The sequence below is a fragment of the Eucyclogobius newberryi genome, unplaced genomic scaffold (genome assembly GCF_026437365.1).
Source record: "Eucyclogobius newberryi isolate DKJ021-1_F unplaced genomic scaffold, fEucNew1.0.hap1 SCAF_4, whole genome shotgun sequence".
Taxonomy (NCBI): Eukaryota; Metazoa; Chordata; class Actinopteri; order Gobiiformes; family Gobiidae; genus Eucyclogobius; species Eucyclogobius newberryi.
The window spans coordinates 8,294,553-8,320,076 of NW_027316056.1; the positions used below are offsets into that span (position 1 = coordinate 8,294,553).

The 25,524-nt window shown below is 41.3% G+C and overlaps 1 protein-coding gene across 2 annotated transcripts in view; it reads left to right on the forward strand.

The window, feature by feature from the left end:
• The window catches only part of LOC140378281 (uncharacterized), an 84,833-nt gene that overhangs the window by 46,823 nt on the left and 12,486 nt on the right, over positions 1-25,524 (forward strand). For both annotated transcript variants that reach the window (XM_072464053.1, XM_072464054.1), the window contains exons 8-9: positions 11,606-11,779; positions 15,837-16,026. In XM_072464053.1, the coding sequence (XP_072320154.1) occupies positions 11,606-11,779; positions 15,837-16,026 (364 nt within the window). The remainder of the gene's footprint in view (positions 1-11,605; positions 11,780-15,836; positions 16,027-25,524) is intronic.

Genomic DNA, 25,524 nt, shown 5'->3' on the forward strand with positions numbered 1-25,524 from the left:
TTGTAAAAATGTTTTTATAAAATACTGCCGACAACGCAAAATAATATTAAATGAAATATAAAAAGCGGCATTAAGTAAAAAAAGATAAGAGCACATGAAGCAATTTTACGCCAAAATCCTGCGGGAGTCATTTATTTTAGAAAGCATTGTTGTGACGGAGCGTCGCTGTCCAGTGCAAGGTCCCGGGAGAACATGTGAAGACGCGCGCGCCCGTTTCCTTATCTGCTGCGCCTTTATATCGCAAATAGGCAAGGCAAGGCAAGTTTATTTGTAGAGCACATTTCATACACAAGGCAATTCAAAGTGCTTCACACAGCAGGAAAAATGCATTAAAATCACAAAGAAATTACAAAAACAGAAATACGATAAAATTAACTAAATAAAAAAAGAATAATAAAAAAAACACCTAGCCACAAAGGGTAACGTGTATTCGGAGTCCAACTCCCTTTTAAATCAGTCCAACTGATTGTCTAAACTAATGAAATCACATAAAAGAGAAGAGTGCAAATAAAAATCCTTTCAGTCATTTGCGCAGCTAAACAAAACAGTTTTTAGCTTAGAATACACATTTTAAACCCGTTTACCACATTTTCTCCAGCGCGTTTTGCCGTGACTAAGACTGCACACTTAGAAGCGTCAGTTCTACCAATGTAAAACGCGCTAAATCTACTGTTATTGAACACTCACCTGCTGTTACACATCCCCCCCTCTCCTCGCGTGGTCCGTTTTTGGGTAACCCGGAAGAAAAAATCTTTTGGAATTGAAATTATGTTTATATTTCATGTTCAATATATTGAATTTAAAAATCCGTAAACCAAGTAATAAAATAACTGCGGCCTAATCTGATTTAATGAAAGGCGAGTTGGCTGGGATTGGCTGCCACGTGATGAAATTCTATAGTAACAAAAGGCAAACGCAGTCTTAATTCAAAAGGTTCATGATTGTTCCTGAAACCAACATGTAAAGCCACTTTGGAAAAAGAGAATTAAAGCCAGGTTTTCTTTATAAAGTTACAAATGGACTCCAATGTGTTGTTAAATACCCATTATCTCAGAAGAAATACTTGTGCTTGAATTTCATGCCTTTGTTCTTGTCGCGATTTTATCAATCGTGAGTGTTTTGTCTCATTCGTTCCACTGCAGAGTGAGATCAACATGATGAAGTTTTGTAGGTCAGGGCAGTTAAAAGCCTGTTATTATCCCCAATGGAAAGAGTTATTGTGGCTCGTAGCATTGTCAGTATATTGTCAGTTTCCTGCAGCAGTGTTAAAGCTCCAAAGTCGTACTCAGAATAAGAAGAGAAAACACATGCGATCATTATAAAAAGTGCATAACTTGCCTAAAGGTTATTATTGAACTGAAGCATCATAAGGTTTCTATTTTTATGAGTGCTGTTATGATCCTAAAATACAGTGCAAATGTGGTAGTTTGTTGTATTGTTATCAAATGTTTATCTTATAGAAGGGTTAAAAATTTGTTTTCGGGTTGTTTGAAGTGCTCGCCGTCGCCCCCTGCTGTCTCTGACGGAAAACCAGCCTTGCAACATTTGCCAAAGACAACTCTCCTGAGTCCTTTATATTTGGCAAGTGAGATGTTTTTGTTTGTGATTTTACTGTATTCAATCTGTAAAGAAAGAAAGAGGAAAAAGATTTGCGTCCGTTCTCTCACAGTGTATTTTCACAAGGGAACTGCAGGGGGAGCAGTATCGCCAAAGGTTCTGCATTCAGATTAAATAATAAAACACATCAACTCATACTACTTGTACGTATATTTATACTACTAGAGGTTGGGAGTGGCATGGGAGATGTATTAAACATGTATAATGTCCCAGTTGTTTTGGAGATGTGAAAATGTGATCAAAAATACATCAAAATGTCTAGTTAGTATAATCTCTTTAAACAAGGGCAATTGGGATATTTTGTGGTTATTTATGTTTTTTTGTGCTACACTCGAACCTCAATGAAGACATTTACAGTCACATTTTAGCACATTTTTTAAGTTTTTGTGAAAATATAGCCCACCCCTCACTACTTCCACTGTTTTCACAGCAGATTCTGGAATAAGTAGTTTTAGTTGAATTTAGGTTGCAGTCTTTAGTCTGTTTTATAAAGACAGCTTGCCTAATCGTCTGCCCGCACACAAACCGTCTCTGGTCCAGACATGACCTAAGACCTGGACGAGGAACTAAACCAGGACTCTGCATGAGCTCACGTTAAATAAACCAGGGCTGAGATCTAAACGTCTAAACAGATTATTGGGCAGCAAGTTAAGTAAAGTTGTGTTAGAACCAGGAAGAATGAGTGAGGATTTAATGAGCGCTGAAGGTCGCCGGGTTTCAGCGTCCAAACCCTGACAAGAACGTCTGAAAACCCCACGTGGCTCTATTTTCCACTGCATTTGTCTCACACACAAATGGAAACTGCACAGAGCGATATGAAGATTTGCCACTGAAATTCTGCACTTTCATTCGGATGATTCTAAAATCCATACATTTTACATGGAAACTAGCTCTGGCCAAAACTACAGATATTTCACCTGCTCTGGAAAGGCTGTAAAACTGGACGACTGGATCAGAATATTTCCAAAATCGCTGCTCTTATATTTACCGTGGGCTCTTAACACCTGGAGTAGGACTACACCTGTCATGATATTCACTATATCGATTTATCCATCATTATATGAAGGCTGGAACATAATTCTTTTATTTTTATTGTACAGTAAGATTTTATTTAACATAACTCATTATGGACTTTAAATGTTTTTTGTTTATGTTTGCTTAAATTAGACCTGGTTTATTCCTAGTTTAGACCTGGTTTAGTCCTAGTTTAGACCTGGTTTAGACCTGATTTAGTCCTAGTTCAGACCTGGTTTAGTCCTAGTTTAGACCTGGTTTAGTTCTAGTTTAGACCTGGTTTAGTCCTAGTTCAGTCCTAGTTTAGACCTGGTTTAGTCCTAGTTTAGTCCTAGTTTAGACCTGGTTTAGTCCTAGTTCAGTCCTAGTTTAGACCTGGTTTAGTCCTAGTTTAGTCCTAGTTTAGACCTGGTTTAGTCCTAGTTCAGTCCTAGTTTAGACCTGGTTTAGTCCTGGTTTAGTCCTAGTTCAGTCCTAGTTTAGACCTGGTTTAGTCCTGGTTTAGACCTGGTTTAGTCCTAGTTCAGACCTGGTTTAGGCCTGATTTAGACCTGGTTTAGTCCTAGTTTGGACCTGGTTTAGTCCTAGTTCAGACCTGGTTTAGGCCTGATTTAGACCTGGTTTAGTCCTAGTTTGGACCTGGTTTAGTCCTAGTTCAGACCTGGTTTTGGCCTGGTTTATACCTATTTTAGTCCTAGTTAAGTGCAGCCTGATTGAGATCCCAGTCTGTACTGGTTATCGTCTCTCAGAGGTGCTTTAGAGCTGGTTTAATCCTTGCTTAGTCTTGGTTTAGTTTAGAATAATACAGTGCTGGGCCACTGCAGTGCTCATGGAAAAAACAGCGACAAACTTTCACACAGTAAAGAAAATGTTTAGATCATAATAAAATGCATGCCATATTTGACTCTTTTGACGTTGCTATTATTATTATTTTATTACGTTCAATGGCAATAAACATATCATGCCAAGACCTGTTCAATTTTCAGAAGTATTTTCCTTGATGCTGTTATGGTCCATTTCTTATTTTCATACTACCGTAAATTGGTAAAAAATAAATAAATAAATAGAACCGCATATTTGTTTGCGTTTGGTTCCCCTGAGACATTCTGGGGCCACTTTGTATTTATGTATTCAGAAATGAGCAAAAATAGTGCACTGGCAACAAATACGGTCTCAAGGGCGTCTGGCCATTGCACAACATCCACTACGTTCACGTTTCACTGTAACGTTAATCAATCTGCCGTGGAAGTGGGGCAAATGCAGAGTGCTTTTGGTTTCCACTTTTCGCCGGGCGTCACCAAGTTTGTGGGTTTGATGCAGAGGAGTAAGAGTCTGTTTTATAAATCCAGATCTTTTTTTTTACCGCCTTTGTTGAAAACCCAACGGATTATAGTTATAGGAAAGTAAATGGTTTTGTTATTTAATCCATTGTTGGTACATTCTGTCCACTGCATTTGACCCAATGTCCTGGATTTTCTGAACCTGTTGGGTCCTGGGTAAAAGGTGCACTGCAAAGGTACTATCTAAGTTCAAATGACCCGAATCAAGAACATATTTCATTTAATTTGAGTAGATTTGACTCTATGTAATAAGACATTTTTTTGTTCCGGTCCAGTCCCGGTCCAGTCCCGGTCCAGTCCCGGTCCAGTCCCGGCCCAGTCCCGGTCCAGTCCCGGCCCAGTCCCGGTCCAGTCCCGGTCCAGTCCCGGCCCAGTCCCGGTCCAGTCCCGGCCCAGTCCCGGTCCAGTCCCGGTCCAGTCCCGGTCCAGTCCCGGCCCAGTCCCGGTCCAGTCCCGGCCCAGTCCATGGGAGTGGGATCTCTCCTTCACTGGCTTGATTCTTGTGAACGTTGATTAATCTCCTTCTTTCTTATTGACCAATGACTGTTTCATTGTTTCATTTTCTAAATTTCTGATGGTAAAATGAAACATTTTGGTCAGGTTTTTTGGGCATTATAAAAATAAATGAAATTGAATTAAAACGACCTTTTGCTCTAGCTACTCCTCATTTAACAACTATTTCTGCTACTGCTGCAGTCATTACTGCTAGTTTATACGTGGATGTTTCTTATCTCTATTATATTTTAGCTGCATGTTATACATTAAAAATATCCCCTGCTCTCTGATTTTCTGCCCTCTTGTGTCCTGGAAACTCTGCGTTGGTAGTATCGCTAGCATGGCTCGTGTCTGTGGCGCTCATTCAGGCCGAGGTAACGGAGAGGCCTCTGGATCCAAGTCACACACGTCAGGGTAAAGTTTCCTCTGTGTTAAGACTGAGGCAACGAGAGCGTGACTGGAGAGAAAAGATACAGTCAGCATCCGAGAGGCGCTAACTCTGGGAAGAAATCCATGAGTATAATGTAGAAACACTGCTGTGTCAGCCTCTGTTCAACCAGGGCAAACGCAGACTTTAGTAAATTATAAAAAAAAAAATATATATATATATATATATATATATATATATTTATATATACATATACATATACACATACACATACACATACACATACACATACACATACACATACACATACACACACACACACACATACTACAGACATGAAGACACGGAGAAGAATAAAGTGGCCCAAAATATGAAGATCATTTGTTCCATCAGATTTGGGATTTTAAATGCTGACATTTCTCACTTATAATAGTTTAACCCTGAAAAAACATGTTTGAATTATTTATATTTGAATTTAAGTAAGTAATTTTGCAGTGTACATTTTTACCCATCCATCCCTTCACCCTGTGGCCCATAGGCCCATAAAAATGTGTGAAAATTGAGGTTGTAATAATGGCAACAAATATAACCGCAGGCATAAGTGACAGTATGTGTGTACATTAATGCACAATATTGTACAATAAGGGCCTTTTGAAAAGCGCGGGCGTCGGCCACAGCTGATGCACAGCATGTGCTTCTGCTTTCACCACACGCCTCCACGTGAACAACAGATGAAGCTGACCTGTGCTTTGTTTATGTTAAACACGGTGCTGTTAGTGCAGAACGCTCCCTCGTGCACGCTTACGTCTGCTCTGCATTTCATGAAGAGCTTCATTTAAAGCCAAGACAAACCTCCTGTTTACTCCAGACTCCAGCCCAGGCTGATGGCAGAACCCGGAGAATCAGAGGGTTTGGAAACATGAAAGAGTTCATCATTAGTTCATCACAGTCAGAAACATAAACCTATTCGAATTTTGAAGCTGATATTCTGACATAATGAATACAGGTCTTTCCAAAAGGAAAGTTCACACTGGAGCAAAAGCAAATCCAGCATTTGAGCGTCAGACGCGGCGCATCACAGATTACACTGTTAGATGTAACAGCAACATGTGGGCAGTTCAGCAGAGTCGGCTTTAAATTGCCGTTTGGACACATGTAAATGCAGAACAGACAGAGTGGATTTTATGCTAAATGTAAGTCTCTTTATCAAGTGTTAACAGGTTCAAATGCAATAACCTACAGACAATAGTTTTCAGGATAAAGCTGCTGCTGATGTTCTGTCCCAGGACAGTGTGAGGACAGGTTCATCTGGGCTGAGCTGAACCTGCTCCATTCTAAAAGAAAGTCTATTAAGACTATTTATCGTCCCTAATTCAGAGGCTGGTCTCTGATTATAAATCCCTGTGTTATATTACATTCTTTGAAGCAAACACCTAAACTATTACATTAGCTCACTATAATAAAGCTGCAGAGGAACTGTAGACTCAATTTCTTTGTGTGTTTGTAGCCGAAAATACCACTAGAATCTTGTCCCTCCTGTGTTACTGATTGCACAGCCTGTCCTCAGAGTACTGTGTGTTTTAGCTTCATTGGCTCACTTTTGTCTCTAGTTTGAACTTTATGATAGTGTGAAATGTGTATTAATTGTATTCTAACTAATGGCAACAAATCCTCTAAAAGGCTCAAGATTACATCAAATAATATCTAATATTCAAACTCACCAAAGGGGCGGAGCCTAAACCCGCATTAGTCTTGTATGTGGCATGAATGACTTCACTCTGAGAGATTAAAGCTGTTGTTTCAAAAAGGCACATTTATCTTTAATGGCTGAGGCTCTTAAACATTATGTATAAAACACTTCTAATGCTGCAACATTACGTTATTGTTTCATACTGTCGACACTCAATCAGGACATCTGCAACAGTCTTAGCCTCAGATGTTTGGTTCTAGTTCTGCTTCACATGGGCCAAACGCCGCAGACAATGTCAGTGTCTGGGCTTTGTGCTTTTGTAACCGTGTTACATAAGAACTAATCCTCTGACGGGGCCAATGGAGCATCTCTGTATCTGCTGTAACTTAACGCTGCCTCTGCTGCTGATGGAACTCTGCATTATTTATTATCATGCTATTATTTATGATTATGCACACCGCAGTCTAATCTCACACTGGGATTTTAATGTTTGCTGCTTCAGACTTTGCACATTGAGCACACACCATTGCTCCATAATTAAGTGTATTGGCCTTGAAGGTGACATTATTATGCTTTTTTCAGGTAGTAACATTAAATTATAACATATTTTACATTTTACATTTTGTTCATTGCAAACTACAATATTGCAATAAAGCAACATAGTGAAAAAAAACAGGTCCATTGACTTCCTGATCAAAACTGCAGAACTGATAAGCTCCGCCTCTTCATACTGATAAGCTCCGCCTCTTCATACTGATAAGCTCCACCTCCCGCCTCTTCATACTGATAATCTCCGCCTCTTCATACTGATAAGCTCCGCCTCTTCATACTGATAATCTCCGCCTCTTCATACTGATAAGCTCCGCCTCTTCATACTGATAATCTCCGCCTCTTCATACTGATAAGCTCCGCCTCTTCATACTGATAAGTTCCGCCTCTTCATACTGATAAGCTCCGCCTCTTCATACTGATAAGCCCCGCCTCTTCATACTGATAAGCTCCGCCTCTTCATACTGATAAGCCCCGCCTCTTCATACTGATAAGTTCCGCCTCTTCATACTGATAAGCTCCGCCTCTTCATACTGATACGCCCCGCCTCTTCATACTGATAAGCTCCGCCTCTTCATACTGATAAGCTCCACCTCCCGCCTCTTCATACTGATAATCTCCGCCTCTTCATACTGATAAGCTCCGCCTCTTCATACTGATAATCTCCGCCTCTTCATACTGATAAGCTCCGCCTCTTCATACTGATAATCTCCGCCTCTTCATACTGATAAGTTCCGCCTCTTCATACTGATAAGCTCCACCTCTTCATACTGATAAGCTCCGCCTCTTCATACTGATAAGCCCCGCCTCTTCATACTGATAAGCTCCGCCTCTTCATACTGATAAGCCCCGCCTCTTCATACTGATAAGTTCCGCCTCTTCATACTGATAAGCCCCGCCTCTTCATACTGATAAGTTCCGCCTCTTCATACTGATAAGCCCCGCCTCTTCATACTGATAAGTTCCGCCTCTTCATACTGATAAGTTCCGCCTCTTCATACTGATAAGTTCCGCCTCTTCATACTGATAAGCTCCGCCTCTTCATACTGATAAGCCCCGCCTCTTCATACTGATAAGTTCCGCCTCTTCATACTGATAAGCCCCGCCTCTTCATACTGATAAGTTCCGCCTCTTCATACTGATAAGTTCCGCCTCTTCATACTGATAAGCTCCGCCTCTCCATAGTAAAGCAATGGACTGTCATTTACATGTATTTATAGTTAAATAGTGACCACATGACATCTTAGAACGCTACATGTGTCACTCTAAGTAATTTTTAAAAATAATTAAAACTATGTACAGGGATGTGGGCGGAGATAGGGGGTAGGTGAAAACAGGACAGTTGCAGGACAAAACAGGATTAACTCAAACATGTAGGAATCAATGAAAATATAACTTTGAGTAAACTAATGATGAGAAAACACTGTTGTAGCGAGGTTAAAAGCTCATAATGTTGATTTTGTATAACTACATTATGCAAAACTGACTTTTAAACCACGTTATAACACTGTTTCTTCATCAAAACAAGGTCGTATTTAGCCTAATTTACGCTGGTTTGACTCCTGTTTTGTACGTCCTCTATCTGTGAGCCTCAAAAAACAAGTCAGTTTCAAATGTCCCAGATTTGTGACATCATAGGTGGAGCTTTGAGGTTTCCTGTGCAGTTTTTAAGTCCACAAACCATCACTAGACTCGTTGATCAGTTCATCCAAAGTGAGTGAATGTTTAAACTGAGAAAAACTTTTTTTAAATCTTAAATTCTGCGGCTGACATTTTAAACATGTTTTTTCAGGGTTAGAATATGTGAGATGTATGTGATACGTGTGAATCTTACATATTACATACTACATACTGAAAATGGTATGAAAATAGATGCATTTTAGTCACTCTCACAGCCTAAAGACAGTGCATCTCCCAAATCTCATCAGACATTTTGTGGAGTCAGTTGCACATTAGGTGACACCTCCTCCTCCTCTCGTCCCATCTGTGCTGCTCAGCTGAGAAAAGGCATGATTTCTGCAATCATGAAGTTTCACGAGTAAATCCTCACTGGCTCGCACCACGTTTAGTGCCTTTGTGTCTAAACTTCCACAAACTGAAACTATCTTTTTTATGGTTTGGTGAGGCTTTTGTTGCAAAGTGACTCTTGACGACGTCAGCGAAATTGTATCCATTTCTATCAATGAAATCAGTCAAACTTGATTTAGCCGTGTAAGTGCTTTTCTTACAAAATCACCAGGAACAAGACAAAAAGACGACTTCAAAATGCACAATCCTTTCTTTGAAAAAACGCGTCACAAATTCCACATTTTTGAGCTACTTATAAGCACTTGCATGATTATTTTTCAGCTTTGAATGCGTCTGGCAGTGGAAGAAGTAGGAGCTAAAAATATACTCACGTAAAAGTGTAAGGAGCACTTTAAAAATCTGAAGTAAAAGTATTTCACATAGATTTTGAGAACAGGCAATTTTGGTTAATAATTGCGCAGATCTTTGGTCAACAGGTTCTTTCAAATACATTTCAGAATTTTTCCAGTGACTTTTATGCATGTTTTTTGTTTGCTCAAACCTTGGACTTGAACAAAATGCTGAAATTTAAACATGATTAAAATAAATCCTTCCATCTGAAAAGTACTTTCTACTTACAGTACAGATTCATGCTCTCAGATCAATGTCTCAGTATGTGCACAGATATTTACACAAAAATGACAGATGGTCAGAAATAGTGCAGAAAGTGAACAGTGCATGAAGAGTGTTGGTTGGGTAATTGTTGTAGTGAAGTAAAAGTAAAAAGTGTCCACTGTAAACATGATTTAGCTCAAGTTTTTGTACTTGGCGTCCATTTAAGGCAGTGTTGAGTGTTGCTTTGCACCTGCCCTGAGCCTTTTGAATTGCTCCATTGGGAATAAAGTGTTAGTAAAGAGGTAGAAAAATAATGAAATGGTGTAAATTAAATCCATTAAAAGAGTACATTTCAAAAAACACAAGAAATGCATCATGTTGCAGCTCTTATGTTAAAAGTCTGACCCTCCTGGCTCAGGCTCCTTGATGAAAAATGAAAATCTATCACCCGCATAAAGTATTTGAGCGAGCTATCCATTATTTTTATTACATCTTTGTTGGACTGTTGTAGCTCTTTTTATGTCGGCCTGGATCAAAACTCTCTCTGAAAACTGCAGGTGTCCAGAATGCTGCAGCCCGTACTGACAGGCACAAGGAAACCTCACTCCAGGTTCATGTCCAGAGGAGATGGAGCCTCCAGGTTCATGTCCAGAGGAGATGGAGCCTCCAGGTTCATGTCCAGAGGAGATGGAGCCTCCAGGTTCATGTCCAGAGGAGATGGAGCCTCCAGGTTCATGTCCAGAGGAGATGGAGCCTCCAGGTTCATGTCCAGAGGAGATGGAGCCTCCAGGATCATGTCCAGAGGAGATGGAGCCTCCAGGTTCATGCCCAGAGGAGATGGAGCCTCCAGGTTCATGTCCAGAGGAGATGGAGCCTCCAGGTTCATGCCCAGAGGAGATGGAGCCTCCAGGTTCATGTCCAGAGGAGATGGAGCCTCCAGGTTCATGTCCAGAGGAGATGGAGCCTCCAGGATCATGCCCAGAGGAGATGGAGCCTCCAGGATCATGTCCAGAGGAGATGGAGCCTCCAGGATCATGCCCAGAGGAGATGGAGCCTCCAGGATCATGTCCAGAGGAGATGGAGCCTCCAGGATCATGTCCAGAGGAGATGGAGCCTCCAGGCTCGTGTCCAGAGGAGATGGAGCATCCAGGCTCGTGTCCAGAGGAGATGGCGCCTCCAGGCTCGTGTCCAGAGGAGATGGAGCCTCCAGGATCGTGTCCAGAGGAGATGGAGCCTTTTTAACTGGATCAGCCCCTTCATGTCTGCTCCGCTCAGTGTGTGGAGGAGTTTAAGACTAAACTCAAAGCACACATCTTTGCTTTGGCCTTTAACTAAGTGTAAACCTGATCATCTTGAATTGTCGTTATTGTTTTTTCTTGTATCATATTGAATTTATTTAATATTCGCAGTCTGTACAGCATTTTGGTTGTTTTGAATGTGCTGAAAAACACAATTACTTCTTCATTTGAATGTCCACCATGTTTCACAAGTAAGACAAATTATAAAGCATATTAGCGCGAAATGGAGTGGGAAGAAGGAGAACTTATAAACTCCCACTCCATTAACATCACTTTGCATTTGAGAGGTTACAGTGGTTTGACAAAGTATCTTTGTACTTTGATTGCACTGATCTAGAAGAGAACAGAATGGCTTATGTACTTTCAGAAGGTTTATTGAGTATCTTTATTGGCAATGAATGATTTGTTTTGCTGTAGAACCAAACTAAATAATGTGTGCCATGACACAAAAAAAATGTCGAAAAACAACCTGAATATTGATTGGTATTTTTATTTGTTTGAATTAGGAAAAGGAACAAAAAGTAATTAATCTGGATCAAAAACTCTTTGTTTTGCTCCTCATCTTGACTCTGGTGATGTATTTTTCTTGCAGAGGTGGAGACGGAGCCAGCGCGTCCGACCGGAGAGCGACCCTCAAAGCGCCGCTGTTTCTGGGAGTACAGGCGATCGCGGGACGCTTCCTCCAAAAAGAAGCCGGGGTCCGAGGGCCACTGGTCCCTGTCCTGGAGCTCCAGCACTCTGCCCAGCACATTGTACCGGCGCGAGGGTAAGAACCAACGCCCTGGTGAAGCTTCTGAGAGCACACGGCATCAGAAGAGTTAGGGAGATGAAGAGGAGGAGATGGAGAGGAGGGTGTTGGGGCTGCTGCGGCAGAGGAGAGGGGCAGCATTACACCTTTCCAAAACTCTGTCCTTTTTGCTTTCCTCTTTTTTTTTTAGCTTTTGTGGTCCTCTTCGCATCCTCTTTGCTTTCCTCTTTGTGATCTTCTTTGCTTTCCTCTTCGCTTTCCTCTTTGTTGTCCTCTTTGCTTTCCTCTTTACTTTCCTCTTTATGGTCCTCTTTGCTTTCCTCTTTGCTTTCCTCTTCGCTTTCCTCTTTGCTTTCCTCTTTGTGGTCCTCTTCGCTTTCCTCTTTACTTTCCTCTTTGTGGTCCTCTTTGCTTTCCTCTTCGCTTTCCTCTTTGTGGTCCTCTTTGCTTTCCTCTTTACTTTCCTCTTTGCTTTCCTCTTTGTGGTCCTCTTTGCTTTCCTCTTTGTGGTCCTCTTTGCTTTCCTCTTTACTTTCCTCTTTATGGTCCTCTTTGCTTTCCTCTTTGTGGTCCTCTTCGCTTTCCTCTTTGCTTTCCTCTTTGTGGTCCTCTTCGCTTTCCTCTTTGCTTTCCTCTTTATTGTCCTCTTTGCTTTCCTCTTTGTGGTCCTCTTCGCTTTCCTCTTTGCTTTCCTCTTTGTGGTCCTCTTCGCTTTCCTCTTTACTTTCCTCTTTATGGTCCTCTTTGCTTTCCTCTTTGTGGTCCTCTTCGCTTTCCTCTTTGCTTTCCTCTTTGTGGTCCTCTTCGCTTTCCTCTTTGCTTTCCTCTTTATTGTCCTCTTTGCTTTCCTCTTTGTGGTCCTCTTCGCTTTCCTCTTTGCTTTCCTCTTTGTGGTCCTCTTCGCTTTCCTCTTTACTTTCCTCTTTATTGTCCTCTTTGCTTTCCTCTTTGTGGTCCTCTTCGCTTTCCTCTTTGCTTTCCTCTTTGTGGTCCTCTTCGCTTTCCTCTTTGCTTTCCTCTTTGTGGTCCTCTTCGCTTTCCTCTTTACTTTCCTCTTTGTGGTCCTCTTTGCTTTCCTCTTCGCTTTCCTCTTTGTGGTCCTCTTTGCTTTCCTCTTTACTTTCCTCTTTGCTTTCCTCTTTGTGGTCCTCTTTGCTTTCCTCTTTGTGGTCCTCTTTGCTTTCCTCTTTACTTTCCTCTTTGCTTTCCTCTTTGTGGTCCTCTTTGCTTTCCTCTTTGCTTTCCTCTTTGTTTTCCTCTTTGCTTTCCTCTTTGTGGTCCTCTTTGCTTTCCTCTTTGCTTTCCTCTTTGCTTTCCTCTTTGCTTTCCTCTTTGTGGTCCTCTTTGCTTTCCTCTTTGCTTTCCTCTTTGTGGTCCTCTTTGCTTTCCTCTTTGCTTTCCTCTTTGTTTTCCTCTTTGCTTTCCTCTTTGTGGTCCTCTTTGCTTTCCTCTTTGCTTTCCTCTTTGTGGTCCTCTTTGCTTTCCTCTTTGTGGTCCTCTTTGCTTTCCTCTTTGTTGTCCTCTTTGCTTTCCTCTTTGCTTTCCTCTTTGTGGTCCTCTTTGCTTTCCTCTTTGCTTTCCTCTTTGTTTTCCTCTTTGCTTTCCTCTTTGTGGTCCTCTTTGCTTTCCTCTTTGCTTTCCTCTTTGCTTTCCTCTTTGCTTTCCTCTTTGTGGTCCTCTTTGCTTTCCTCTTTGTGGTCCTCTTTGCTTTCCTCTTTGTTGTCCTCTTTGCTTTCCTCTTTGCTTTCCTCTTTGTTGTCCTCTTTGCTTTCCTCTTTGGCACAGAATGAAAAGCACTGGTATTTCCTTGATTAAAAGTACAAAGAGAATGAATTCAAAACTACCTCAGGTGAGAGTAACTGTCCAGACGTTTCACCTGATCATAACATTTTAAGTCATTTGAAGGACAAAACAATCAATAAAACTATAACATATTTCTTAAAAGGAGAGAAAACCCATAATAGTGTAGTTGTATATTGTGGACATAAAGCTTTCCTCACTCACAGTGGGAAGAGGAACCAACACTTTAGTTCAAGTACCGTTTTATTGACTTCTTTATTCACCAGAACGAGGGATCGAGACCTGTTTTCAAGGTGACATTGGATTTACATAATATCGTCTGATTATCATTATTGAGATACTCCAAAAATATTGACATTTTAATTTTTTGTCAAGGAATAATGTTAATAATACTGTTAATAATCCCTAATGTCTCTATGGATTGTACAGTGAGACTTTTTGAATACAAATGATGGCAAATGATGGAGACGGAAGGCTTCTAGATGGAGAATATTTGGAGTGTATTATTTATGTCACGCGTACTCCGTGTACTTCCAGTCGTTTTAAAAGGCCTCGCAACACTCTTCAGACACATTTCCTTTGGTCGCAGTACAATGTGTCTGGTGTGATCAGAAGGGCATCAGCCTCACTGACGACCCTGATTCCAGCACGAAAAATATGCAAAAAGCGAAAAAAAACCACTTCCCGCCCACTCCCGCCTCAAACGCACAGCTATAAGGCTAATTGCAGGGTCTCCCCGTCCCCCGGCTCCAGATTAAATCAGCGGTAATTGTGTATAATTTGACGTGAGAGCCGTCCACTCGGCAGCAGTGGCGGTGATCGTGTCCCTCTCAGAGTGACGGCAGATGTCTGTTCCCCAGATCTGCCCCATGTGACAGACATCAGACCCTCAGGCGCCTGCCCTACATTCAGCTATACATCAAACCTCAATCTACACCCAGACTCGCACACTGTCTCTGCTGCAGCCTCCAGACAAAGGGAGCCGTGCCCTATATAAGCGGCGAGAAGTGGATTAGACGTTTGTGCAGTTTGTGAGCTCCGTATTTCTGACACCGATGCACTTAAGTCGTTGGTTAAATTGGGTCCATTGTCATTTTGGGCTTCGCTTGAAGAATGAAATGCTAACAATTGATTTGCTGTAAAGAAGAGAGAAAATGTAATACTTAAAGGGGGGGAAAATGACCACAATCGAGCAATTATCCGCGGCGCTCTTTGTGCTCGTGGTGTCGGTGTGACTCCGAGCTGCTCTCTGATATTATGACCATAAAACATGATCGCTGCTCAAATAGCCAATAAAGCGGAGGCAGAATTACAGACACGGCGGCGCAGGATATAAACACGGGAAATGGCTAAAAGTACAATTATGGCTTCATTTCTCACCTCTCGTGAAGCTATGAAGTTAAACTGTTGCTTTATTTCTTCTCAAAAATGTATGACACCTGGTCCACAAAACATGGCTATTAATCCAGTTTGAAGCATTCTTTGATCATTAAAGTGAGTAAAAGGCAAAAGTAGACGCTCACGTGTTCAGACGCTGCTGCAGATTAGCTTCAGTTGACGCGACACAACTTCAAGTGTCGTCCATCGCCAGCTTTCTGCGTGAAACATGTTGCTGATCCATGTTTAGAGGTTCAATGCTCTGATCATTTTGAACATCTTGTCGTCTGGAAGCGAGTGTCTTTACTCTGGATGGGAAACGGCTGATGCTAATGTGCGCTAGCTTTGTGTAACATATTTTATTTGACATTAATTTCTATTGAATGTATATTTGACATTGATTTGAGGGTTTGATTATAGTGTGTTGCACTTATTTTATTTTGGGTACATTTATTTATTCTGTATTATTGTTTCAGTACAACCCTTTTTGTGGACGCACAGGAAGTCAGAGTTGAGTTGAGAGCGCGTGAAATAAAGAGACGCTGCTCAAACACTGTCCAGCCGTGTTGGTCTATTTTAGCATACATTATAAACTCAACTGTAACCCGCTATACCCACTGCCTCCGAGACCGATGAGAATCAAGAAATAAGGGCTACATTTGTTAGCACACAGCATTGGCTCTGAAGTTGTAGCACTGGGAGGATCAGAAGATTCTCAAAAATCCTATATTGTGTAACAAAACACATGCCGACACAGATGTGTCGGCATTTACCGACAGCCCTAAACAAATCTGACTGTTAAATGAGACGTCTTTTGAATGCATATTGTCCTCCTCTGTGTCTGGTACAAGTCACTCTTGGTTGAAATGCTGTAAACGTCTTGTCCTTTGTGTCCCAGGTAAGAAAGGCCGTCGTAAAGCTCGCAAGACGGACGCCAGTGACCTGACGCCGAACCCCCAGAAGCTGCACAACATCGGGGAGCAGCTCCAGAAACTGAACGCCGCCATCGACGGGATGGGCCCCGTCAACAACCTGCCGGCGGTGGCCCGGGCGCGTTCCAGGAAGGAGAAGAACAAGCTTGCGTCCAGGTAAGGCAGTCTTTTCAAAGAGGCCCGGCTCGCTTCTGACTCCAGGTCCACTTTAGCGAAGGAGGAGCTACACAGCAGAGCGAGCTGATTGGACAAGAGAGAACCTAGATAAAAACGAGATGGCAAAAAGCAGATAAACATCATATATTTCAATAGAATACATGCGTTCGCGGTGACGTCGTACAGCTGGGACTTCCCCAGAGCGGCCATTTTAAAAGGGGCACGCGATATATAAAAACCAACACGACTGCATCCTTTTCTACGACATAATGAGCTACGAATACTTTGATTCTTTAGACGATAACGGCAAACTAAGGTACACGACAAAGCTCTCACTCCTTGGTCAGTCAACAGAGCGATGTCCTGACAGATTAAGCAGGTTTTTGGCATTTTGGCCTCATATTTCCTGGATATTGTATGTAGGAGAGGTGTTGTTGTGCCCCTTTCAAAATGGCGGACTCGGTTGCCACTGCACAAGTTCCCGGATGTGCGAATGCATGTATATAATCATTTCTGCCCAAAACCTTGCCTTGGATCTTTTGATAAACGTCTGTATTTCCAGTGATGATGAACATATATATTGAGGCCGTAAAGCTTAGCAACGCACAGCTAGCGCACGTTAGCACCTGCTGTGTCTCGTTTATCGACGCACGTCACACGCCTCGAGGCCGGAGATATGATATTTCCAGTGCACAATGCGTCTAACTTAATCCAAAGCTAACGCGTTCCATAAACAGATGTTAAAATGCTGTGTCGAGGCGCCGAGGAGAGAAATGAGTGCAGAAAAGCCTGAGCATGAAGCCGAAGTCCTTTCTTTTTGACTCTAGCTTTAGCCACGTCTCACAGTGACACAAACTTGAAATGACAATCAGACTGAGTCGTTATTAAAAGTATAAGCGTAATTCAGATATGGTTTGGATTGTGTTAATGAAGAAAAGGTGTGTTGTGTTGGGGTGACGTCAGCTGCTCTGGAACATGGAAACTCTGATCCCTGTGTTTTCCGTCTTTGTTCTTCCCATAAAGTACTAAACCATTAGTAGTGATAATAATGGGGGCAATAGTGGGCTTAATTGCTGGGGTGCCAGAAACAGTTGTTGTGTCTTTGGCCAAGACGCTTAACAATGCTATTATTTCTATTAAAATCTCACTAGAAGAGCTTCTGACATAAAACTCGCTATTATCTTTACTAAATCTCAAGACTCATCTCACACAAAGTTTACTCCCCTCCAATGGTTCACGAACATAAACTTGATCCTCATTTTTCTGTTTGCAAAATATACTGGAGTTTACATAAGACGTACACACTGCCTTCCGTTGGGATTCTGGCCTTGTTTTTTAAAAAAGCTTTGGAGGAGTCGTATGTTTAAAATATGCACAGACTTGTCACGCTTGTCAGGTTGTTTATCTACAGTAAACGTGGACGTTGATTTGTTCCCAAGGGAACGAGACCGCGCTGAATGTATGCAGGAAAACATACATTTTACCGGATTGCAAAACAGGGACTGAATCAAAACGCAGCGAAAAATGTGCCATAAATAATATCCACAGACGATCTTGATTGTTGAGGCTTTAGGCTTTTTATGTGGCACTTTTACTGCTGGTACTTTTTTGCCTTAAGATAAACTGTAATAAACTGTAACATCAATGAAATAGTGGCGGTAACTTTACTATCATTTAAAACTATACTCAATCTATTGTTTAAAACTGACTTTAAAAGACCTTTTGTGAATGGTTTTAAATGATGTTGAGCTTCATCAGCACCTTTATTATCCGTCTATTATCCGTCTATTATCGGTCTATTATCCGTCTATTATCAGTCTGTTTTCTAACCCTTGACCTAAAAAAATATGCATTTTTATAATTGTTTTTTTAATTTTACAATATTCCTTATATAGAGGTTGGAGATACTGTATCTATTGTTTTGGAGATGTGCAATTTTTGAGTGTATCGTCTTAAAAAACGTGTGTCACCGTTGAAGAAAATAAAATTGCTGTCTGAGCAATCTTCTCGTCTTGATGATGAGTGAAACGTGCGTGAATTGGGACTCATTTGATGGACAAAACGTGCCGTAATTTTAGTTTTTGTTTTATTTATTGTCTCTCTTGATTTATATCCGCTCGCTCCCTGTGTCGTGTTCTTTGGTTTGTCTTTTACAGGCTGCGAAATAGACAGGGGCCCGGGGCCCGCAAGCAGTTGAATCTCCTGCGGGCCCACGGTTTGAAATAGGAGGGGCCCCTTCCGTGCCCCTCCTCGAAAAAAATCAAGATTTAACTAGTAATTTGTCCATATTCGGGGCATTTTCATCGCTTAAGTTTCTTTTTGACAGACATGCCCACTTTGCACGTCTTCTCGCTTCTCATTGGCCGAGCGGTCTCCGTGATGTAATATTGATGAAAGCGGGCATCTGATTGGCCGCTGCGTTGGTGTTGCGTTCACGTGTCCTCGGAAATGCCCGGTCTAATTTTCGGGGCAATGTATATATGTTAGTAGTTTATTTTGTAGGACGTGATTTCATATATTCCACAAGATCTCCTTGTGTCAAATGCTGTAAACAGTATTTATTTTGTATCTAAGAAATATTATTATATTAAATTAAACAGTTTTAAAGATCATGATCTCTGGTTTATATGATTCAGTATTTGTGCTCTTCATATCAAATAACATAAAAGTACTTTAAATTGTTTTACATGCTAATAACCAGGTTTAAAACGACACATTTATCTTGTTCTTTTAGCTCTGCGATGCCGCGCACGCTTGTGGGCCCCTGAAATTGCTTGGGGGCCCCTAACTTTGAAAATCTATTTCTCAGCCTGTTTTATGTGTTTGAATTTTAAAAAATAATTGAAAAAAGTGCAATTGGGATGAAAACATGCACAAATCACTCCAGATACAACTTTGAGTGTTTTAACGTGATGGACAAACAAGTATATTATGGTTAAAAGTTCCTAAAGTCTATTTTAAAGGAGACTGCTATGTCAAAAAAGAATATAATGTGATATTTCTGAACTTTCTGAGCAAATGTTACAGTTCTATTTTGTTTTATAAGACGCTTCAACCTAAACAAAAACACATTTACAGGCGCGTTTTAGCACATTTCATTGCAATTACATCAGATAAGATCATTCCCAAAAATATTGAGATTTGTCATTATCGCCCACCTTTTTCCCTTAGTATTGAGTTTGAAATTTAGTACAGTGACAACACTATTATAGAGTATAAAGCTGTATTTCTGCTGCATTTTGTTGCATCCTTGGATAAGATCCACATTGACTGTATAAATGTGTGCATCGGATTGCTTTTTTATGCTCTTAGCGACGAGTTTGACGAGTGAGGAGTGAATGAATAATGCACCGCGTGATAAATAGTGTGTCAGACCGTGAGGGTATAAGACTAACATGTGTTTATTATTAATGCAAAAGACCGTTCCGCTTTGACGCTGATATTTATCAGCATTTTCAGACCCTTTTCAGTCCATAAAAGTTTAAAGTTTTATGTGAAATCCATAATGTTATTCTTTGTCATTTGCTTTTTCTGAGTTGTATTTGTAGTTACGGTAAAGGCAATAAACCGATAAACCGAGACCGATAAAATAAAAAAATGGCTGTGTATAACTACTATATTTCAATTTAAATGTATTAAAATAAGCCAGTTTTCCCCTCACTTCTGCTGCTGAAGCTTGGCTGAAGTCAGTGTTTTTAGTGGCCTCTACAGGCCGCTGAGCAGTACTGCAGGAAGCTTGGTTCTTCTTCTCCTGCAGCTGCTCAGTCTGTGGCCGTGTTCAGAGGTTCATGCTCCGCTCTCTAACATGAGCTTTTAGAACCAGAGCAAACAGCAGCTTCTTCTAGAGCTCTGCACATGCTCTGAGGACCACACAGCCTCAAACACATGGATCTGAGCTCAAACCTGCTGAATAAAGAGTTGTGTTTTCATATTTTGCATTGGTTAAACAGCGCCATGTGACTCCTGACTGACATAAACAGTTATTGCTGCAGCGATCCATCTCAGGAATGCTCTGGATTTTCTAAAATGGACATTAAAATTGATGACAGAGCAAAGGTGAAGAAGTTGGACATGTTTCCCAAGGATTTAGTCCGAGGAAAACCTGTGTCATTTAGCTCATTTACAAGAGGCAGACGTGATAAGGAGGAAGAGGAGGAGAGTGGAGGAAGAGGTGGAGAGGGAGGAAGAGGAGGAGAGGGGAGGAAGAGGTGGAGAGGGGAGGAAGAGGTGGAGAGGGAGGAAGAGGAGGAGAGGGGAGGAAGAGGTGGAGAGGGAGGAAGAGGAGGAGAGGGGAGGAAGAGGTGGAGAGGGGAGGAAGAGGTGGAGAGGGAGGAAGAGGAGGAGAGGGGAGGAAGAGGTGGAGAGGGGAGGAAGAGGAGGAGAGGGGAGGAAGAGGTGGAGAGGGGAGGAAGAGGTGGAGAGGGGAGGAAGAGGAGGAGAGGGGAGGTGGAGAGGGAGGAAGAGGAGGAGAGGGGAGGAAGAGGAGGAGAGGGAGGAAGAGGAGGAGAGGGGAGGTGGAGAGGAAGGAAGAGGAGGAGAGGGGTGGAAGAGGTGGAGAGGGGAGGAAGAGGAGGAGAGGGGAGGTGGAGAGGGAGGAAGAGGAGGAGAGGGGAGGTGGAGAGGAAGGAAGAGGAGGAGAGGGGTGGAAGAGGTGGAGAGGGGAGGAAGAGGAGGAGAGGGGAGGTGGAGAGGGAGGAAGAGGAGGAGAGGGGTGGAAGAGGAGGAGAGGGGAGGTGGAGAGGGAGGAAGAGGAGGAGAGGGGAGGAAGAGGAGGAGAGGGAGGAAGAGGAGGAGAGGGGAGGTGGAGAGGAAGGAAGAGGAGGAGAGGGGTGGAAGAGGTGGAGAGGGGAGGAAGAGGAGGAGAGGGGAGGTGGAGAGGGAGGAAGAGGAGGAGAGGGGTGGAAGAGGTGGAGAGGGGAGGAAGAGGAGGAGAGGGGAGGTGGAGAGGGAGGAAGAGGAGGAGAGGGGTGGAAGAGGAGGAGAGGGGAGGTGGAGAGGGAGGAAGAGGAGGAGAGGGGAGGAAGAGGTTCTTGCTGTTGCTGGTTTTTTTGCACGGCTCTTTCTGTAATGACAAAAACAGACACTGTTTCCAGTGTCTCATTTGCCGCCGGGCTCCATGTCTGTGCTGTAGTAAATGCGGGAGCGCCTCCTAAATCGGTCTTATAATTCAAACATGTTTGAATTACTGCGACTGGAGTCTGTCCGGGGGTGCACCGATATATCGGCACAGAATCGGTATCGGCCGATATTCACATCATTTAGTAATGTCGGCTTCGGTCCAAAATCACATATTGATACTGTGATATTACGCCTTGGTAATGAAAGCGTTAACTCTGCTGTTCCTTCAGAAACAGACAGAGGCTGCAGCTTTAATCCAGTCTTTATTCTGAGACAAAATACAGAAATGACAAAGTTACAGACTTTTAAAAGCTCTAGAACAGTTTTTGACTAAACTTAAATATAAGCACGACGAATTCACTCGCGACACGCGATCAATACAAGGTTTTTTTCAGACATTATTTGACTAGTTTTCCTGCTAAAACATGTTTCCTCCAAATAACTTTGGTGGTTTTAAGAGTGAGAAGAGAGAGTTGTGCTCAGACTGTGAGGAGGAGGCGGAGCCACACCATGACATGTGGAGACATTCAGACACTTTAGTCTGAGAAAGAATCTAAAGAAAACAGGAAATTCACAGAATGGAAAAGCGTGACGGCTGATTTGATTCTAATAAGGAATAATCATACAATAGCTTCTAGCCTTGTATCTAAACACATGCCACATGTGCCATATCAAAACTCTTCTTATATTATGTGTTCGAACTCATCCTTATTTTAGAATAAAAATGAATTACTTTATAGCTTTATTTCTTCTGATAAAAACATATACATACTAGTGTTTAAAAAAACAATCAACATATAGAAAATATTGACCTAATATTGGTTCAGCCCAAGATATTCCCATATATTTGATTACGACCCCCAACTCAGAACTCATGCCTCTCTCTACTCTTCACACCCGTTTTGCACCAGGCACTGTCCAACAAAAGCCTCCATGCCAAAAAGTAATATGTTAATTCAATTTATTCTAAGTACATTGACTTAAACCCTCCACAGAGGCTTCACGCTCGGTCTGGAGGGCGAGAGAAAGAGACGGCCGGGACACCAGGGACATTTTAATTTCCTTCCATTTTGAACTGGATGACCTTTTTCGGAGCGATCGCTGAGGGAGCCAGAGCAAGACAGATTTAATGTGGCAGGTTTTTCACATCAGCATCGAGACATCTATAGAGGACGTCTCTGCAGGGAAACACGCTCAACAAAGGAAAGATCAGAGCTGGAGAGACAGTTATTTTATTATTGTATGAATTCTATTGTGTTTGACACTTTATAACCTACTCTGCTTTATAACATTCTGGAACCGCTTTTTACTGCAAAAGCTTGAGAAGATTTGACTGAATTTTTACTCTTTGTTAATTTGTTAAATACGTTTGAGGATTAATTGTGACTAGTATATTATAGAAAATATTTGTTGTTGTATCTAGATGATTGTAGTTGTTTTCTGGACTAAACAGTGATATTAAAACACAAATGAAAGGACCTGTTATAACAAAGACAGTGGCATTATTGAACCCAAATGTATAAACTATTTCAGATTTAAAATGTAAATCACAAATCCTTCAATCACCATGTTTTATGGTGATTATCAACACCTTTTATTTGGTTGAAAATGTCTAAATATACAATAGAAATGATTGTTTGACTACGACTGAAATCATAATTTATAGCCCAAGTAAATCTTATGCACTTCATAGTTTGCTTAAATAACTTGATGATAACTTGACTTCAGTAATCAGGTCGATTTAAAAGTATTTTGCTTTTAAGTTTTAATGTATAATCTTGGACAGTTGTTCTCAAGATAATGTTTTGCTTTCTGATTATCACCAGATCTAAAACGAGACAATAATCTGCATAAAAGAAGGCAAAAGCAGCATGTTCTAAATAATAATGAGGCCAAAGGACGACGCGAACATGATTTAGATTTGTCTTAAAACAAACGTACCATAGTTTGAGAAACGTAAAGGGGAAACGTCATTTTCTTCACACTAACAATATGAAAGATGCTGATGGAGAGAAGCGGGACGAGGAACTGAGTGACAGGAAATAGCATCACACACAGCGAGGTCACGCAAAGTTCACCCGAGAGCGAGAGGGAATGTGATTACGCCGAAATTATATGTTCCTCTGGGAGTGACTTATGATCACAAACCGTTATTAAACACAAATAGAATAATCGCTCGACGGCAATAAGGAAATATGAATACAGTCTTTGTCCTGGGCCCAAATATAGATGTAATAATAGAACCTTCCAGTGGTCGTAAACAATAAGCATTAAGACGGTACCATTCCCCCCGTTAGCACTAATGTAAGATAAGATATTCCTTTATTGTCCACACATGGGGAAATTTCATTGTTGCAACGCAGGTAGATACAGAGGAAAAGGACAGATAACTTATAGGAAGTTTAAAAAACTCTTAATAGAAGAACTCTTATAAACAAAAACTCTTATAAACAAAAACTCCTATAGACAAAACCTCTCATTTCTTAATAAGGAATGGAGGGAAAAATAAACTAAAATAAAATAAAAACAACTAGCGTAAGACAAAATAATACTAATAATACTCTATTTACATCAGTTATGTGCACATGAATGTGACATTATTGCGTGTGAGTACGACAGTAATTGCACATGAATATGACACATTTTTATATGAATATGACGTATTTTAGCTTCCAAACATTGCAAACTGTGAAAGACCAGGGCCGTTCAGGCGACTGACAGTCACTCGAGCACCACCAGAGCAGAGTGAGAAAACATGACCACATGTAGAAGAGGTTTATGGAGATTGTAACCGTTAGCGATTAGCGCTGACATGAGCATGCATGCTAACACCTGCTTAATCCATCTCAAATCTACTTTATTCAAGACGATATTACATCATGAACATTGCTGGCCACAACAGTTTGACAAGAGCATATTTAGTTTTGTTTTATCAAGTGCCACAAATCCCACAGTAATGAGTGAACTTCAGAAACTACAGGTTGAAGTTAGATATTGTTATTATTCGTTGGCAAATGTCATGAACATAAGCAACAATCATATGTCTGCGCTGTCTACTAACCACAACATTACTTTGGCTTCCTCATTAAAATAAATGGGATGGAATGTAAACATAAGTACCTGGCAACTCCAACCAGGCAAAAGTCATTAACTGAAAATCAACTGAATATTAACTAAATTACTGAAATATTGTGTTTTCGTATCGTTAAAAGTATTTTTATTATATCAACTTACGAGGTTCTTTGCTTAAATGCATTGTTTTGTTACAGCAGCAGCTTAAAAACACTGAGGGAACTACATAGACCATGATCCTTTGCTCCATTTCAGCGCAGACACCATTAAGAAATGACTGTTATTAAGCACTTTTACATTTTAATTACTTGGAAAACGGCAGTAATCATCCACACAAACGTCTTGTCAAGGGCATTTTAAAAGAAAAAAAAGAATTGTTTCTACAATTCTGTTCAACTCTCCTCCACAAAATCCCAATAAATATCACACCATGAGATTTGAATATTGCTACGTCGCTATAGTCCCGATCCAGCCTTTGATTGACAGGCAGATTAGACCAGTCACAAGAAGGTGAAACGCACAGATGAAGCAGATGTATACCTCTCTTAACTGCGTGAATTATTACCTCCTAAATAACTAAGAAAAGACATGAATTCATATTGTCCACTACCTTTTTGTAACTACAAAGATTGCGTGCGTTAAAACCACGTTAAACTGGCACAAAATCCAAACGAATAGACACATTTTGGACCAGTAATCAAAAACAATCTGTCTAAATCCTGCTTTCCTGTCCCGACAACGAGCTCTGGCACAAATGGAACCCATAAAAATCCATTCCACTTCTCCCATCGCCGTAAAAACCTAAGTGAATAAATGTGTTTTTGAATGTCATCCAATTTGTAGCTGTAAGGTTATGCAAAATACCCCCCTTCACCGCCCGAATATTAATTTGCTACTCTCCCTGGCCGCCGTCCAACGTTTGTAAAGATGAAAAAAACGAGAGGGAGAGAGTGGTTCTCTTTCCCGAGCCGTTTGACCCGAGAGCATATTTTTCACTTGTGTCGAGCTGATTCGCCGCTTTGACTGAGCGCGAGGAAGCGCTTCGCCGCATTAATATTTCAGTTGATCCACTACTTTTGACCTCGAAAACGACGCAACGAAAGCGCGTTTGTGAAGTTAACGCCGTGTTTGGAGTCACGGCATGTCAAATAAAGAAGAGACGCTGGAGGAGAAGGGCGTTTCACTCAAAGTCAATCACATTCCTGCACAGATTTGTAAAGTAATGGAGCGATAATGGCAAAAAAAAGGCTTGGAAAAGGAGAAAAGAGGTGTTTTTCCTGATGTTTTTCGTGCTTTTTTGTCCCTTCA